This window comes from Phyllobates terribilis, unplaced genomic scaffold (assembly GCF_046119375.1).
Source record: "Phyllobates terribilis strain yellow unplaced genomic scaffold, ASM4611937v1 Scaffold_4__5_contigs__length_816908805, whole genome shotgun sequence".
NCBI classification, from domain to species: Eukaryota; Metazoa; Chordata; class Amphibia; order Anura; family Dendrobatidae; genus Phyllobates; species Phyllobates terribilis.
The window spans coordinates 558,898,483-558,914,819 of record NW_027362764.1 but is presented as its reverse complement, the minus strand read 5'-3'; the positions used below and the strand labels follow the sequence as shown (position 1 = coordinate 558,914,819).

Sequence of the window (16,337 nt, the reverse complement as noted above, 5' to 3'; positions counted from 1 at the left end):
CACCCTGCTCAGAGAACGGCCGAATCCCGGTCCGGGGGGCGGCAAAACGCAGCCGCCAGGGGAGATGTGCAGCATCTGAAACAACGGATACTGGAAGCCTGTGCTAGCATTTCTTCTGCGGTGTTGCTATCAGTGTGTCAAGAGTGGGAGAAGAGGGTTGCATTGACAATCCAACACAATGGGCAGCACTTTGAACACATTTTATAAGTGGTCATAAACTTGTAAAAACTCATGAAAGAATAAAATTATGTTAAAACCAAGCACACCATTGCTTTTCTTATGAAATTCTCAATAAGTTTTATGTGTCACATGACCCTCTTCCCATTGAAAAAAATAAAGTTGGATCCAAAATGTCCGACTTCAAAATGGCCACCATGGTCACCACCCATCTGGAAAAATTTCCCCCCTCCCATATACTAACGTGCCACAAACAGGAAGTTGATATCACCAACCATTCCCATTTAATTTAGGTGTATCCATATAAATGGCCCACCCTGTAGTGATAAATATTAAGAGACTTGTAGTGGCAAAATAGTTTATTATATAAAAGATTTTTTTCCATAAGAAAATATACATAATTCAAATTACATATATATTAAAAACATACAGGTTACAATTTTTGGACACACAGTTTGTGCAAGGAATTTAGCAGTACATCAGACAGGTGAAAAGGTATGTGTCACAAAACGGAGCGGTATTTACAGGCAAACATTATCCACACAGCACATGCCGATTCAGGGTATGTAAAGACACGCACTCTGACTGCAAGACGCATCTGATCGCCACGACAGCCAACAATCTCATCACAGAAAGGGGATCTGTGCAAAAAAAATAGGAGGAAATCAATAAATAAGGTAAAGCTGGTATGGAGTTTAAATAAAGTTTTGTGAACAATGCTCATGTGAAGTTTATGTGAGATTTTATATTTGGTTAACCCCTGATGAAGCAGTGTGTGAAACGTGCGTAGGATTGGGAGGGTGAGACTTTACCTGAAAATCCTTTGATTTTCTTTTTGACTTATGGATTAATACGTTGGGGTTACTTCACCTCTCTCTCATACAATTACTATTGTCTACTAGTACTTAACCATGTTATATATTAAAGAAGTCTTCCAGTTTTGGAAAATCCCTGTCCCTCAGCAGCAGTTTGTGTTAAAAAAAAACAAACAATCTTTACTTTACACACCCCTTGGGTTTTGAAAGCATTTTCTATATTGCTGACGTCACAAAGAGAGCTAATAATTGAGCCCAAGTACAAAATGGGAACAGGGCTTTTCCAGGAATGGTAAACCACCTTAAAGGGGTTATCCCACAACAAAAGTATATCAATAGATCTTGGAATAATAATAATTTCCACAATTGGATGTGAAAAAAATGTTCCTGTGCTGAGATAATCTTATACATGTGCCCCTGCTGTGTACTGTGTAATGGCTGTGTCTGACCGTGCAGGGACATGGTCTGAATGAACCACAGCTTCTGGGCAGGGGAGGAAATAAAAGAGTATACAGACATTACAGCAGGGGATCACAGCTGATTCATTCTGTGGGGTAAAATATTTCCCTGCCTGCTTTTAACCGCTTCCTGACCGCCCACTGTATATAAACGTCGACGCTGCCTGGGCTCTGTGCAGCGCCAACGTTTAGAAAAGATCGGTGGTCCCGTAGTGTTCAGGACCCCCCGGGTCCTGCAAGCGCTGCGGGTGCGGTGCAGAGCGACAGCTCTGACAGGGGACATCATCAGGACCTGATTGGATCAGGGCCCAATGATGTTAACCCTTTGCTATCTTCTAGATTCCGAGATCCATAGCGATCGCGGCATTTAGAAGATCGAGAGAGGAGGTCATCCACTTACCTTTCCGACGGCCCCCGTGATGCCTGAGAGGACCTGGCGTTGTCATGACAGCCGGAGGTCACATGACCACCTCCGGGTCTGCCATGCACGGTGTCCCTGCTAGGCTCAGCCAGCAGCTCAAGTCTAGAAGGAGATAGTGACAGTATAAAACGGTCAGCTCTCATGCAATGCAATACATGTCTATTGCATTGCATGAGAACAGTGATTAGAAAAATAAAAATTGAAGTCCCATGCAGGGACTAAATAAAAATGTAAAAAAAAAATTCTAAAAATGTTTTCAAACTGTTAAAAAATAAATAAATAAATAAAATCACAAAATAAAAAAAATATTAAACCAATAAATTTGTATATTTATGCAAAAACAAAAAAAGTACACATTTGGTATCGCCGCGTCTGGAACAACCCGATCTATAAAATGACACACTAATTAACCCCTTCTGTGCTCACCGTAAAAAAAAACGGAGCAAAAAACTATGCTTTTTCATCATATCGCCAAAAAAAAGTGGAATAAAATGCGATCAAAAAGCCAAATGGAAATAAAAATGGCAGCGCTGAAAACGTCATCTTGTCCTGCAAAAAAAAAGCCGTCATACAGCTCCATCAGCCGAAAAAAAAAAAAAAAAAAAAAAAAAAGTTATAGCACTCAGAATAAAGCGATGCAAAAAAAACCATTTTTTCTATAAAAGTTGTGTAAAAGCGCCAAAACATAAAAAAACTATATAAGTGTAGTATCGGCTGTAAACATGCTGACCCGAAAAATAAAGCTACCTTATCACTTTTACCAAACCCAGAACGGAATAAAAAAAAAAAAAAAACCTCAAAACAAATCCTGAATTTCTGTTTTTTGTTCATTTTACCTCCCAAAAAACAGCATAGAAGGTGATCAAAAAATGTTACGCACCCAAAAATGGTACCAATAAAAACGTCAATTCGTCCCACAAAAAACAAGCCCTTACATGACTCTGTTGGCCGAAATATGGAAAAATTATAGCTCTCAAAATATGGCGATGCAAAAACTAGATTTTGCAAAAAAAAATGTCTTTTAGTGTGTGACAGCAGCCAAACATAAAAACCCGATATGAATCTGGTATCGCTGTAATTGCACTGACCCGAAGAATAAAGTCGTCTAATCACTTATACCGCACGAGGATAGGCGTAAAAAATAAATAAAACCAATTCTTCAACTGCTGCTGATTTGTTTATTCTGCCTCCCAAAGATCGCAGTAAGGCTCGGCTCACATTTTTCCTGCCCTCTGAGCAGAGCGCTTACACCGGGGTTTCCGTGTAAATCTCTGAAATACGTGATTCAGACAGAACCCCTGGCGGAAGATTCCCTGTAATGAGGCAGATGGAGACACTGTGGGCGCCGTCTGGCCTGTGATCCCACGGTGTCCTTTTTTTTAGGCGGACATAAAAGTGCGGTTGGCCACAGTTTTGTGCACTTCTGAAAAAAAGAACACCGCTAAACAGAGGCCAGATGGAGTCCAGAGTAACTCTGCTGCCTCATTATAGTGAATGGATCCCGCGGGGTGTCATTTGAATTACATCATTTGGAGATTTAGATGGAAGCCCCGATGTAAGTGCTCAGCCTAGAGCGCTGGATAAACGTTATGGAAAATGTTCTCAATAAAAGCTTCAACTCAGTCCTCAAAAAAAGCAAATCCCCACTCAGGTCCGTCATCTGTTAAAAATAGAAGGGACTTCCAAGTTACTGGTAGCACAAAGGCTCTGGAAAAGCGAAATGGCCCTTGCCCCCAAAAGAAATTCAGAAAATTTTGTGCTCCCAAATCCAAATGTCTCCCTCCCTTCTGAGCCCCATAATGTGCCTAAACTGCATTTAGGGTCCACATGTTTGGCATTCCTGTAGCGATGAGAGCTTGCCTAATTTACAGATGCATGTCTCCTGAAGCATGAGCTGGGCACAGCGTACTGGTCACTACAGCGTACTGGTCACTTCAACAGCAGTTTGAAATTTTCACTCAGCAACATCCACTGCTGCTTGTTTCTGGAAAAGACCCATGGAGTCAAAATAGTCACTACACCTGTAGGTAAATTCCCAAAGGGGTATAATTTCCAAAATGGGGTCACTTGAGGAGGGATTCTGCTCTTCTAGCACTTAGGCGCTGTGTATATGGAGTCCGCAAACTATTCTACAATAATTTGTTCTCCTAGAGTCAAACAGCGCTCCGTCCCTCCCAGGTCTCGCCATATGGCTAAACGGTACTGTACAGCCACATATAGGGTATTGCCAAGTTTAGAAGAAATTGTGTGACACATTTCGGCACCATTTTTACCCATAGCCCTGTGTGAAAATGTAAAATCTGAGGCTAAAACAATTTTTTTGTGGTAAAAATTATGTTTTCTTCACTGCCCAATGGTATAAATTTAAAAATTAAAAAATGCTCACTACTTCCCTAGATGAATTCCTTGAGATGTGTAGTTTACAAAATGGGGTCACTTGTGAGGGTTTCTGCTGTCAGCGACTCTTCAAATGTGACATGGTGTCAGCAACCTATTCCAGCCAACATAGCGCTCCTTTTCTTCCAAGCCCTGCCGTGTGCCAAAGCCGTGGTTTTCCACCACATATGGGGTATCGGCGTACTCAGGAGGAATTGCACAACAAATTTCATGGTGCAATTTCTCCTGTTAACCTTATGATAATGCAAAATTAGGGGATGAAAAACATTTTTTGTGGGAAAAATGTGAAAATTTTAATTTTTACGGCTCAATATTATAAACTTCTGTGAAGCACGTGTGGGTTCAAGGTGCTCACCACACATCTAGATAAGTTCCCTAAGGGGTCTAGTTTCTAAAATGGTGTCACTTGTGGGGGGTTTCCACTGTTTAGGCACATCAGGGGCTCCCCAAATGCGACATAGCGTCCGCTAATTATTCAAACAAATTTTACATTCAAAAAGTCTAATGGCGCTCCTTCCCTTCCGAACCCTGGCGTGTGCCCAAACCGTTCTTTTCCCTTACATATGGGGTATCAGCGTGCTCAAGAGAAATTGCACTACAAATTGTGTAGTCCATTTTTTCCTGTTACCCTTGTGAAAATAAAAAAATTGGGGTCTAAAGTAACATTTTTGTGAAAAATAGTATGTTGTTTTCTTCCACATTCCAAAAATTTCCGTGAAGCACCTAAAGGGTTAATAAACTTCTTGAATGTGGTTTTGAGCACCTTGAGGGGTGAAGTTTTTAGAATGGTGTCATTTTGGGGTATTTTCTGTCATAAAGACCCCTCAAAGTGACTTCAAATGTGATGTGGTCTCTAAAAAAAATGGTTTTGTAAATTTTGTTGGAAAAATGAGAAATCAATGGTCAACTTTTAACCCCTATAACTTCCTAACAAAAAAAAAAATTTGGTTCCAAAATTGTGCTGTTGTAAAGTAGACATGTGGGAAATGTTATTTATTAACTATTTTGTGTGAAATATCTCTCTGATTTAAGGGCATGAAAATTCAAAGTTTGAAAATTGCAAAATTTCCAACATTTTAGCCGAATTTCCATTTTTTTCACAAATAAACACAAGAGGAAGTTTTACCACTATCATGAAGTACAATATGTCAGGAAAAAACAAATCTCAGAATCAGGGGGATCCGTTGAAGCGTTCCAGAGTAATTACTTCATAAAGTGACAGTGGTCAGAATTGAAAAAATTGGCCCGGTCATGAAGGCAAAAACAGGCTCTGGCACGAAAGGGTTAAACAATGTTTAACCTCAAAGAAAGAATCATCTGTGATCCCCTGCTGTAATGTCTGTATACTCTTTTACTTCCTCCTCTGCCCAGGAGCTGTGGTATGATCAGACCATGTTCCTGCACGGTCAGACACAGCCATTACACAGTACACAGCAGGGGCACATGTATAAGATTATCTCAGCACAGGAACATTTTTAAACACATCCAATTGTGGAACTTAATTTTATTCCAAGATCTGCTGATTAAAATATATTTTTGTTTGTGGGCAAACCCCTTTAAGTACCTTCAAATAACATTTTAATTACTTATGAGTAACACTAAAACTATCATTATTACCGCAGACATGTGGCAAATGCCCTTCTTGCATTTCGATGAACAAAGTGAATGGGAAATCCTTTGAAAGTATGACCATCTGGCACTGCCCTCCTGATGGCATCCTGAAACTCCTCATTTCCTGCCGAGATTCCTGTGGTTCTCTCTATTTCATATGCAGCCAAGGCAGGAGACAGTAAGTAAGACAGCTGATCATCCCAAACAGTGGTGAGACCTAGATCCTGCAGGGTAGAAATGAGACCAGAACACTTAAGGGGCAAGTTTAGACCTGCGAGAAGAACAGGACATGCACAGAATTCAGCATTTTAGAGCATCGCTAATAAGGTCTGATACATAATATCTGAGTAATCGACTGCATTTATGGATTTCTTCCATAGCCAGTGGAAATGATCCAGTTATTGAGAAAAAGAAAGAGGTACAATTTAAGGGTAAGACAACCTATTCTCCTCACATACATTTTAATAGAAACTTGAGCATTTTTTTTGAGAGCTTTGTTGTTAATTTCTCTGGAAATATATGGACTTGTAGACAAGTTGTCGATAAGGATTCCCTACATTGTGAGAAACTGTTTTTTCTACACCGACCGTGTCCGTATGTAAGAATATGCCCCAATGACAGGAAGAATGGTAACAGTCAGTTGTCAATTCATACATTTCCAGAAGAGAGGAAATGCATAATAGGAAGTGCAAGAATAAATGATCTGGAATTGTATAATTAGACGATGGGGGATGAGGAGCGGTGGGCCACTTATAGATGGGCTTCTTGCAAAGAGGATAAATTCAAGAGAACAGAGGGTTGGTGGCAATATAATAAGGGGTTGTCTTCCTGAGACTACTTTAAAGGGAATCTGTCAGGATGATTAATGGCCATTAAACTCTTTACAGCACGGCAGTAGGTTATCTATGATGCCTATATGTTAGATAGCTGATGTGGCATAGTGTAGAGAAATACATCTGAAAATAGTAAGCGCTAGGTTACCATATTTTTCAGACTGTAAGACGCACTTTTTTCCTCCAAAATTTTGGAGGAAAGTGGGAGGTGTGTCTTATAGTCCGAATACTATACACATGGCTGTGCGTGGTGGTGGGTGTAGGGGAGCGGCAGCGGGGGATCAGCGGGGCACAGGAGGTAGAAGCCTCCTGCTGTAGCCTAGGCTGTGCCCGCTACTAAAGAAAATGAATATTCCCTGCTCCCCACGCCCACGGGCATGGAGAGCAATGAATATTCATTTTTCTTAACAGCCGGCACATTGGAGCCGCAGCGCAGCTCCTGCTGCCGCTCTGCGGTCTGTGTGCCCGCTATTAAGGCTCATGAATATTCCCTACAACCCACTCCCATGGGTTGTAGTGAATATCCATGGTCTTTAATAGCAGGCACACTGACCGCAGAGCGGCAGGCAGCAGGAGCCATGCTACGGTACAGTGCGCGTGCTATTGAACAGACTGAATGGTCACTGCTCCCCACACACAGAGTCCCAGCGTGGGGAGCAGTGACTATTCCAGCACAGCGTCTCACACTGTGTGAGGGCGCGTGGCAGGGACGCCATGCGCGACCTGCAATGCGCGGCTCACACAGTGAGAGTGTCGGCAGCAGAGCGGGACAGCACTGGAGGAGAGAGGAGGTGAGTATGATTGTTTATTTTTTATTTTTTGTAGGCAGCGTGATGGGGGCTCAAGGGGTGCAATGCATACCAGGATGGGGGCTCAAGGGGAGCCATGCATACCAGGATGGGGGATATTAACAGAATTGGGGGACATTATCCCAATACCAGTGTCAGCAGCAGACCCCTCCCCCATAACAGGGCATCATGACCACATTTTTTTCCTTAATTTTTTTTCCCCTATTCTCCTCCTTTAAAACCTAGGTGCGTCTTATGGTCCGGTGCGTTTTAAAGTCCAAAAAATACGGTAATTACCCTGATAGAGTATTTTGGGCATTGCTGTTAGTCTAAAAAGAGTCAGGCACCATGGGGTACAAATACTCATCTCCAAGCTCGACAGACATCGGAGACAACGTTCCTGTACCTCCATCCTAGACGTCTGGACTCCTGCGCTGCTCTTTTCAAATTCCCAGCCACTCGCAGAGACATGAGGTGTACCCCACAACTTTACTTGTGCACTTTGCATGGGCAGATTTAATGGGGGGGGGGGTCTGTCAGCAGTCTATGCTGTAAAAACCAGCACCTAACGTTGCATACCCAGAAAGGAGTAAAGAGCAGTACAGGATTTCAGAGGGTTAGGAACAATGTAGAGTCTTCTGAATTGTCAGTCAAGTTTGGAAAGACAAATTTAGGTCGAAGTGCCTGAGTCTTCAGAATAACAGAAGGCTCTTATAAGGTAAATTTACATAGATTATGCAACATTTGAAAGATTACAGATGGGCATCATTATAATATTAACCAATTACCATTCCCGAAAGACTGTTGGGACAATTATTTTTGTTCTGGTTTGTGCCAGTATGACTGACAGATGTAGAGAGCTACATTCCCATCTTACAGTAATCCACCCAATAAGCTTAAACAAGCGACTTGAGGAGATAAGGCAAAGAAATATATGTGGCCTTCTGCAGTGAACCTTACCTTTCTGTGCTCGGTGACAAGAACTCGCAGTTGCAATTCAATCTCATTACTTTCTTTAGCGCCGTCAAGCAGTGAGCTGCAGAGTGGAGGGAATGGAAGAAGGGACGTACTAGATCCAGGGGAACATATGGATTTAATGGCTTCTTCACTCATTGGTTTCCATCTGGATTCATCATTCAGATCAAACACACAGAAGTCTACTGAATCTGATGGCTGGCAGTTGGCCAGGAACCGCTGGTGGTTAAAAATGCATCCAATGGATTTATATGGGTAGAGGGGCTTTGGCTGTTCCACCATAGGAGGGTCATCCGGGTTGATAGGCTTATGGACATATCTGCAGATTGAGGAACAACACAAGAACTGCATACTATAACATAATGTAGAAGAATCATATAAATGACCTGTCAGCACATATCTTATCTGCCCAAGTAGCAAAATCACAACACAACACCCACAATTCACCCACATACTTAGAACTACTTCAGGACAAAACCACCAACCTTTGCCCAGTCAAACTCTCCCAGAAGGTGACTGCTCCATCGGTGCCATACGTCATCACCCATGTGTGGGCTATTCCTTTTCCTTTTGTACCAACACATACATAAGCATCTAATCCAAAACCAAGAAGAAGGCTGCAAAGGAGGGTGCAATGATCTTCACAGTCACCCTAAAATAGATATTACAGGTTAAAATATTAGGAATTGTGGTCATATCGTAGAAGAGTAACATATGACCAATGTAAGTAAAGACACTATTTGATTGATTTCCAGAGAGGTGCGAAGTGACGGACAGGAAGCTGGGAGCTATGACACACCAATCTCTCCATTTATGCGACAGAGGTAACTTAAAGTACATTACAACATTCCCATAAAAAGTTCAACTGAAGGGTATTATGCGCCACGCACCCAGATGAAAAACACTGGTTTTAATTTTTTTTATTTATTTGTTTTAAATAATTTTGGCCAGAATTAAAGGCTAAGAAACACTTGCAAATCACTTTATCATAGGATGTTTCTCTACTAATGTAAAAAATAACAAGAAAGTGTCTTCCAAACCTCTGCTTTTTCAACAGTCTATTTTCCTGCCATTGGCTGCACTGATATCACCACATGCACATATGGAGTACAGATGATGGTAGTGATGGGCCAGCACCTATCTCTTCCTCTTAGTGTTGTGTCTATCAGAACAATCTCCTGCAGAAAGTTATCCCCAGTGTTAGTCACACAGGCACTGACCCCTCACTGCCGTGGGGGAGCAGGATGGGGGCACACAACAGGATGGGGGTGCAGGATGAGAGCGCACAAAACAGGATGGGGGAGCAGAAAACAGGATGCGGGCGCAGGATGGGGGAGCATGGATCAAGATAGGGGACCACATACCAATAAAAATGCTCGCCACCCAAGCGTAGAGCAGGTTCAATAGCTAGTATATGTATATAAAAGTTCAGTTGCTCCAAGTTTCATAAACTGTAGAGTAACTGACGGACGAGCCCCCTCCTCCAAAATGTCTTTTATAGCTGGATGGCCCCAAACTCTGGCCATCAAATCTTTTTGGGCTTTTTAAGGTGTCTCTGCCTCATGACAATAGCACCTCAAAGACCAAGAACTAAATATGAATAATGGAATAAAATATGATCATGACAATTTAACAGGTTAGTTTTTGTCTTGGATTTATTTGTATGTGATATAATAATACAACATGTCCCCATCTGCTGTCGGGGGGCGACCATATACATTACTAAAAAAAAAATAAAAAAACAAAGTTCATCTCACCCTTTTCCCCCTCATTAAAAAAAAAAAAAAAAAAGATATATATATATATATATATATATATATATATATATATATATATATATATATATATATACATACATACATACACACACACACAGTACAGACCAAAAGTTTGGACACACCTTCTCATTTAAAGATTTTTCTATATTTTCAGGACTATGAAAATTGTACATTCACACATTCAAGAGGTAGTCACCGGAAATGATCTTCCAACAATCTTGAAGGAGTTCCCAGAGATGCTTAGCACTTGTTGGCCCTTTTGCCTTCACTCTGCGGTCCAGCTCACCCCAAACCATCTCGATTGGGTTCAGGTCTGGTGACTGTGGAGGCCAGGTCATCTGGCGTAGAACCCCATCACTCTCCTTCTAGGTCAAATAGCCCTTACACAGCCTGGAGGTGTGTTTGGGGTCATTGTCCTGTTGAAAAATAAATGATGGTCCAACTAAAAGCAAACCGGATGGAATAGCATGCCGCTGCAAGATGCTGTGGTAGCCATGTTGGTTCAGTATGCCTTCAATTTTGAATAAATCCCCAACAGTGTCACCAGCAAAGCACCCCCACACCATCACACCTCCTCCTCCATGCTTCACGGTGGGAACCAGGCATGTAGAGTCCATCCGTTCACCTTTTCTGCGTCGCACAATGACACGGTGGTTGGAACCAAAGATCTCAAATTTGGACTCATCAGACCAAAGCACATATTTCCACTGGTCTAATGTCCATTCCTTGTGTTCTTTAGCCCAAACAAGTCTCTTCTGCTTGTTGCCTGTCCTTAGCAGTGGTTTCCTAGCAGCTATTTTACCATGAAGACCTGCTGCACAAAGTCTCATCTTAAACAGTTGTTGAAGAGATGTGTCTGCTGCTAGAACTCTGTGTGGCATTGACCTGGTCTCTAATCTGAGCTGCTGTTAACCTGCGATTTCTGAGGCTGGTGACTCTGATAAACTTATCCTCAGAAGCAGAGGTGACTCTTGGTCTTCCTTTCCTGGGGCTGTCATCACGTGAGCCAGTTTCTTTGTAGCGCTTGATGGTTTTTGCAACTGCACTTGGGGACACTTTCAAAGTTTGCCCAATTTTTCGCACTGACTGACCTTCATTTCTTTAAGTACTGATGGCTACTCGTTTTTCTTTACTTAGCTGCTTTTTTCTTTCCATAATACAAATTCTAACAGTCTATTCAGTAGGACCATCAGCTGTGTATCCACCAGACTTCTGCACAACACAACTGATGGTCCCAACCCCATTTATAAGACAAGAAATCCCACTTATTAAACCTGACAGGGCACACCTGTGAAGTGAAAACCATTTCCGGTGACTACCTCTTGAAGCTCATCAAGAGAATGCCAAGAGTGTGCAAAGCAGTCATCAAAGCAAAAGGTGGCTACTTTGAAGAACCTAGAATATAAGACATATTTTCAGTTGTTTCACACTTTTTTGTTAAGTATATAATTCCACATGTGTTAATTCATAGTTTTGATGCCTTCAGTGTGAATGTACAATTTTCATAGTCATGAAAATACAGAAAAATCTTTAAATGAGAAGGTGTGTCCAAACTTTTGGTCTGTACTGTATATATATACACATACACACACACATGTGGTATCGCCGCGTTCAGAAAAGTTCGATCAAAATATAAAAATTATTAACCCGATCGATAAACATTGTAAATGGAAAAAAATCAAGAATGACAAAATTATTATTTTTTTTATTCCTGCAATTCCACAAAAAATGCTCTAACAAGTGATCAACAAGTCACATCTATCCCAAAATTGTATCAATAAGTCTTTTCACCCCAGAAAAAATAAGGCGTCACACATCTTCATCGGCATAAAATAAAAACGGTATGGGTCTTAGAATATGGCGACACAACCCAAAAATGTTTTTTTTTTTCACCATTAAAATAACAAAACAACGTGACATGTTGGGCATCAATGAGCAAAATCAAATTGCAAGGTCATTTTTACCTCAAAATGTATACCGTAAAAAGAATTCCCAAAAAACAATGTCAGAATTGTGTTGTTTTTTTTCACAATTTTTCCCCACTTTCAAGGACACAATGTGGTGAAATGAATGGTCTCATTAAAAATTACAACTCGTCCTGCAAAAAACAAGCCCTCATATGTCTATGTGGACAGAAAAATAAAAGAGTTATTTCTCTGGGAAGAAGGGGAGGAAAAAAAACAAAAAAAGGCCTCATTGTGAAGGAGTTTATGGGGTGGGGAGATTCGAACTTTTATATTTTTTCCATTTTTTTTTATTTTTTTTTTACTTTATTATTGTATTTGTTAGCTCACTTAATGGACTTGGACCTGGGACTGTCTGATCGCTTGTACTATATATTGCAGTACCACAGTAATGCTGTACATAGCAAAAATCACGGTCTCCTATGAACTCCAGCCACGGGCTGGCTCACAGGAGTACCGTCAAGACAGGTACATGAGCCTTCAGCAGACCCCCTGCCTTTCATGGCAACCCATCAGCGTCCCATGATGACAGAATGGTTATAATAATAATAATTCTTACTGCATTTACAGCTTGCTGTTATTATATTATGTGCGGCTGTTAGAGGCAGAGGATGGCTGAATATTACAGCCATCATCTGCCGGCTCAGTCCCTGAGCCGGCGTCAAAGTCAGGAAGCTGGCACATGATGTAATTGTACGTAATTTGTCAGTTAGGGTTTAAAAGAGAGGATAACCCTTTTACATAGACATGTGATCCTGCTGAAATAGTCAGGTTCAGATGATTTTTATTTATGAATACAATTCAATATTATAAAAATGTGAAGACAGAAATAAAGAATACCTTATTTCTACAGAGAAATGCCAGCATAGTGCACCACTGTTCTTGTTTACCACCTCCACCAACAACTGGGACCTTTTCGTAGCCAAGGACATTTACAAAACGTGCCGCTTGTCGGGGTGTGTCCAGCAGACGCCCTGCTCTCAGAGGGCATACATAACAGCACACGGGACGGTTCAGTCCATTTTCATCCTGAGAGATAAAAATAATAAAAGCAATAGTCATATTTAACAAACAACCTAAAAGGGGTTTTCCACTTTCAGGAAAGTGACACCCAACGCTGTGAAATACCTAAACAACAAAACCTAGCATGTACTCACCCTCATCGGGTCCAGGGCCAACCCTCTACCAGTGTTTGGGTCACATCGACCGTGCGCATCACCACGGAGCTCAGCGGAGGCGCTGCGGTAGATGGCACGAGCTGCTGAATGCAGTGATTGACTACATCATTGAGGCGCACTGTCAATGTGACATCATCGCCAAAAAACACTGACTCCAAAGCAGCGGCTGGGAGCCATTGCTGGACCCAAGGAGGGCGAGTTTGTTATTTTTGGCATTTTACAGCGTTTGGAGCCCACTTTCCTTAAGGTGGATAACCCCATTTATGCTCACATTTTGCACAAGAATAGTCTTGATTATCTGGAATACTTTAACTGTGAATTTGAGTTGTATAAAGAGCTATAAATCCCAGATCTAGAGAATTGGGAACACTTCTGTACCGAGATTTCACAATGACCGTGCATCTTTGGAGCTGCTACACCCAAAGGGTAAATCCCTACAGAAAAGAACATTTCAATGAAGAGCACAATTAAGAGCTGCGATATGTAAAAAGTCAGCCAAAGGGTAATATTACTGTGTGATAGGACAAGACGGCAGATAATTTAAGTGTATGGCTACCTAATGAATGCTCCCTGATTTCAGCAATTGATAACCGAAAAAGGAGATTCACAAAACGCCAATTACAACTGAAATAATAAGCGGCTGCTAAACCTGGGCAAAGATCTTCACAAGTCTGGAATTGTGGGATGGACGAATTTGCAGATATTCTCTCCACCACTGTTTTGCATAAACCAAAAACAATCGTTCCTTCTCTGCTGTCTTCTGTCGCTCCAGTGTCAGCTGAAATAAATATAACTAGATAAGGAGCAGATTCCTCCATATTTACAGAAGTTCTGCAAGAACCAACAAGAATTTTAAGAAGGAACCGGCTATTAGAAGCCAATGAATGCAGTCATTATTTAGGAACATAAATGATGACCTGTATTACTGCATGAGGGCAAAGCCAAATGTAGTGATCACGTTGTGGCCGAGATCCACGTCGCCCAGGTGCAGCTGAGGTGTCCGAATCACCGATTAATCAATTATTTGATTCTCCAGGGTAAACAGCCATTTCACTTGCTCCTGCAAAACCGTGCAGCTAAAACAAATCGGTCGTGTGATTATGCGGATGAAAAAGCTGCTCCCCTGCAAAATCAAATCATTGTTTATTGGCAAATTGAAAACTGAAGTGGCACCTGCCCAATAGATTTCTCGCCTATGTCGCACCATGATGGAAATGCCATGTCTGAATTTACTCTTATGTGCCCAAGTAGGTAGACTACCTACCAGGATCACGAGGGGCGCTACGTGCCCCTGTAGCTAGGTCACTGCAGTGGCGCTACGTGCCCCTGTAGCTAGGTCACCGCAGTGGCGCTCCGTGCCCCTGTAGCTAGGTCACCGCAGTGGCGCTACATGCCCCTGTAGCTAGGTCACCGCAGTGGCGCTACGTGCCCCTGTAGCTAGGTCACCGCAGTGGCGCTCCGTGCCCCTGTAGCTAGGTCACCGCAGTGGCGCTACATGCCCCTGTAGCTAGGTCACCGCAGTGGCGCTACGTGCCCCTGTAGCTAGGTCACCGCAGTGGCGCTAAATGCCCCTGGAGGTAAGTCACCACAGTGGCGCTACGTGCCCCTGGAGGTAAGTCACCACAGTGGCGCTACGTGCCACTGTAGGTAGGTCACTGCAGTGGCGCTACGTGTCCCTGTAGGTAGGTCACCGCAGTGGCGCTACGTGCCCCTGTAGGTAGGTCACCGCAGAGGCGCTACGTGCCCCTGTAGGTAGGTCACCGCAGTGGCGCTACGTGCCCCTGTAGGTAGGTCACCGCAGTGGCGCTATGTGCCCCAACAAGTAACCTTAGCAGCGCTATATACCTGAGTGTTGACAATCTCTGGAGATAATGTTCGAGACAGAGGTGGATAAAGTTCAAGTTTAACATTTAAAACTCCAACAGGAATTTTACACTCCGCCCCTGAAAAATATATAGCACAATAAGTCACAGATGGAAAACTTCACAATGCAGTTTAAACAATTAAGATTAAAAATAAAATTACTCTAAGTTCAATGCACTGTATTAAAGGGGTTGTCCACTAGTGAACAACACCACCTTAATCAATACAGAATCCCATATAAAATAAAAAGTGTGTACTCCCCTCCAGCAGTGGCATGGTTCCAGCGATGTCGGAGCCGCTGTTCCCGGTGGTGACATGACTGTTGTGTCAGGTGTTGGCTGCAGCTCAGCAATATTCTGGCAGATTGGTTGCTCACTGGCAGCAGCCCTGGCATTACTGAAACAGCGCGGCTGCAGGAGGTGAGTATACACAATTCTTTATTAAGTTTAGGCGCAGACGACCATTTAATATGCTGGTCTCTCAGTTACACTTGTAAGTGCACTTTGTTTTTTCTTGGGTTTGGTCAGTGAAATGGCCACGTGCTCCTGCACACTGCACCTACACCAACTTATGCTCCAGCTCATATCTTTGATTTTGCTGTAGCTTCTTGTACTTTGTACAAACAGGGGCACAGCTCCCTCTTTCTGAGCTGGGCATTTCATCTATATAGCGTCCCATGGGCAGGTGTCTTAACAGTCGGGTCTGGGTCCTGCTCTGCCCTCATCTATATTGTGGTAGGCTGGCACATGGTAAGGTTTTAGTATTAGAGATAGGATCGTCCCGATTGGGTACACCTTTGGTGGGATGGCTTTTATACTTTTTTGATCAAAATAGTGTTAACCAAGTACCCTATGTTATTTACATGTACTATTAACTTATTTAATTACTACAGGGTATATGCTCATTTTGTTTTTTTCCTGGGTTTTGACTGTGAAATAGCCAGAGATTGAAAGTGCTCCTACACACTGCATGTATACCAACTTATGCTCTGACTCATTTCTTTGGATTTACTTGAAAGTGCATGTATTATTTTAAGCTAAAAAGGGAAAATAAAGGGTTCAAAAACATTACCTGATGGG

The 16,337-nt window shown here is 42.2% G+C and overlaps 1 protein-coding gene across 2 annotated transcripts in view; it reads right to left on the bottom strand.

The window, feature by feature from the left end:
• Window positions 1-518: 518 nt before the first annotated feature.
• CEP76 (centrosomal protein 76) overlaps window positions 519-16,337 on the bottom strand; it is a 24,000-nt gene continuing 8,181 nt past the window's right edge. For both annotated transcript variants that reach the window (XM_073678992.1, XM_073678991.1), the window contains exons 6-12: window positions 15,241-15,338; window positions 14,045-14,173; window positions 13,058-13,246; window positions 8,961-9,127; window positions 8,461-8,794; window positions 5,886-6,103; window positions 519-818 (exon numbers count right to left, since the gene is read on the bottom strand). In XM_073678992.1, coding sequence (XP_073535093.1) covers window positions 680-818; window positions 5,886-6,103; window positions 8,461-8,794; window positions 8,961-9,127; window positions 13,058-13,246; window positions 14,045-14,173; window positions 15,241-15,338 — 1,274 coding nt within the window. In that variant the 3' untranslated portion in view covers window positions 519-679. The remainder of the gene's footprint in view (window positions 819-5,885; window positions 6,104-8,460; window positions 8,795-8,960; window positions 9,128-13,057; window positions 13,247-14,044; window positions 14,174-15,240; window positions 15,339-16,337) is intronic.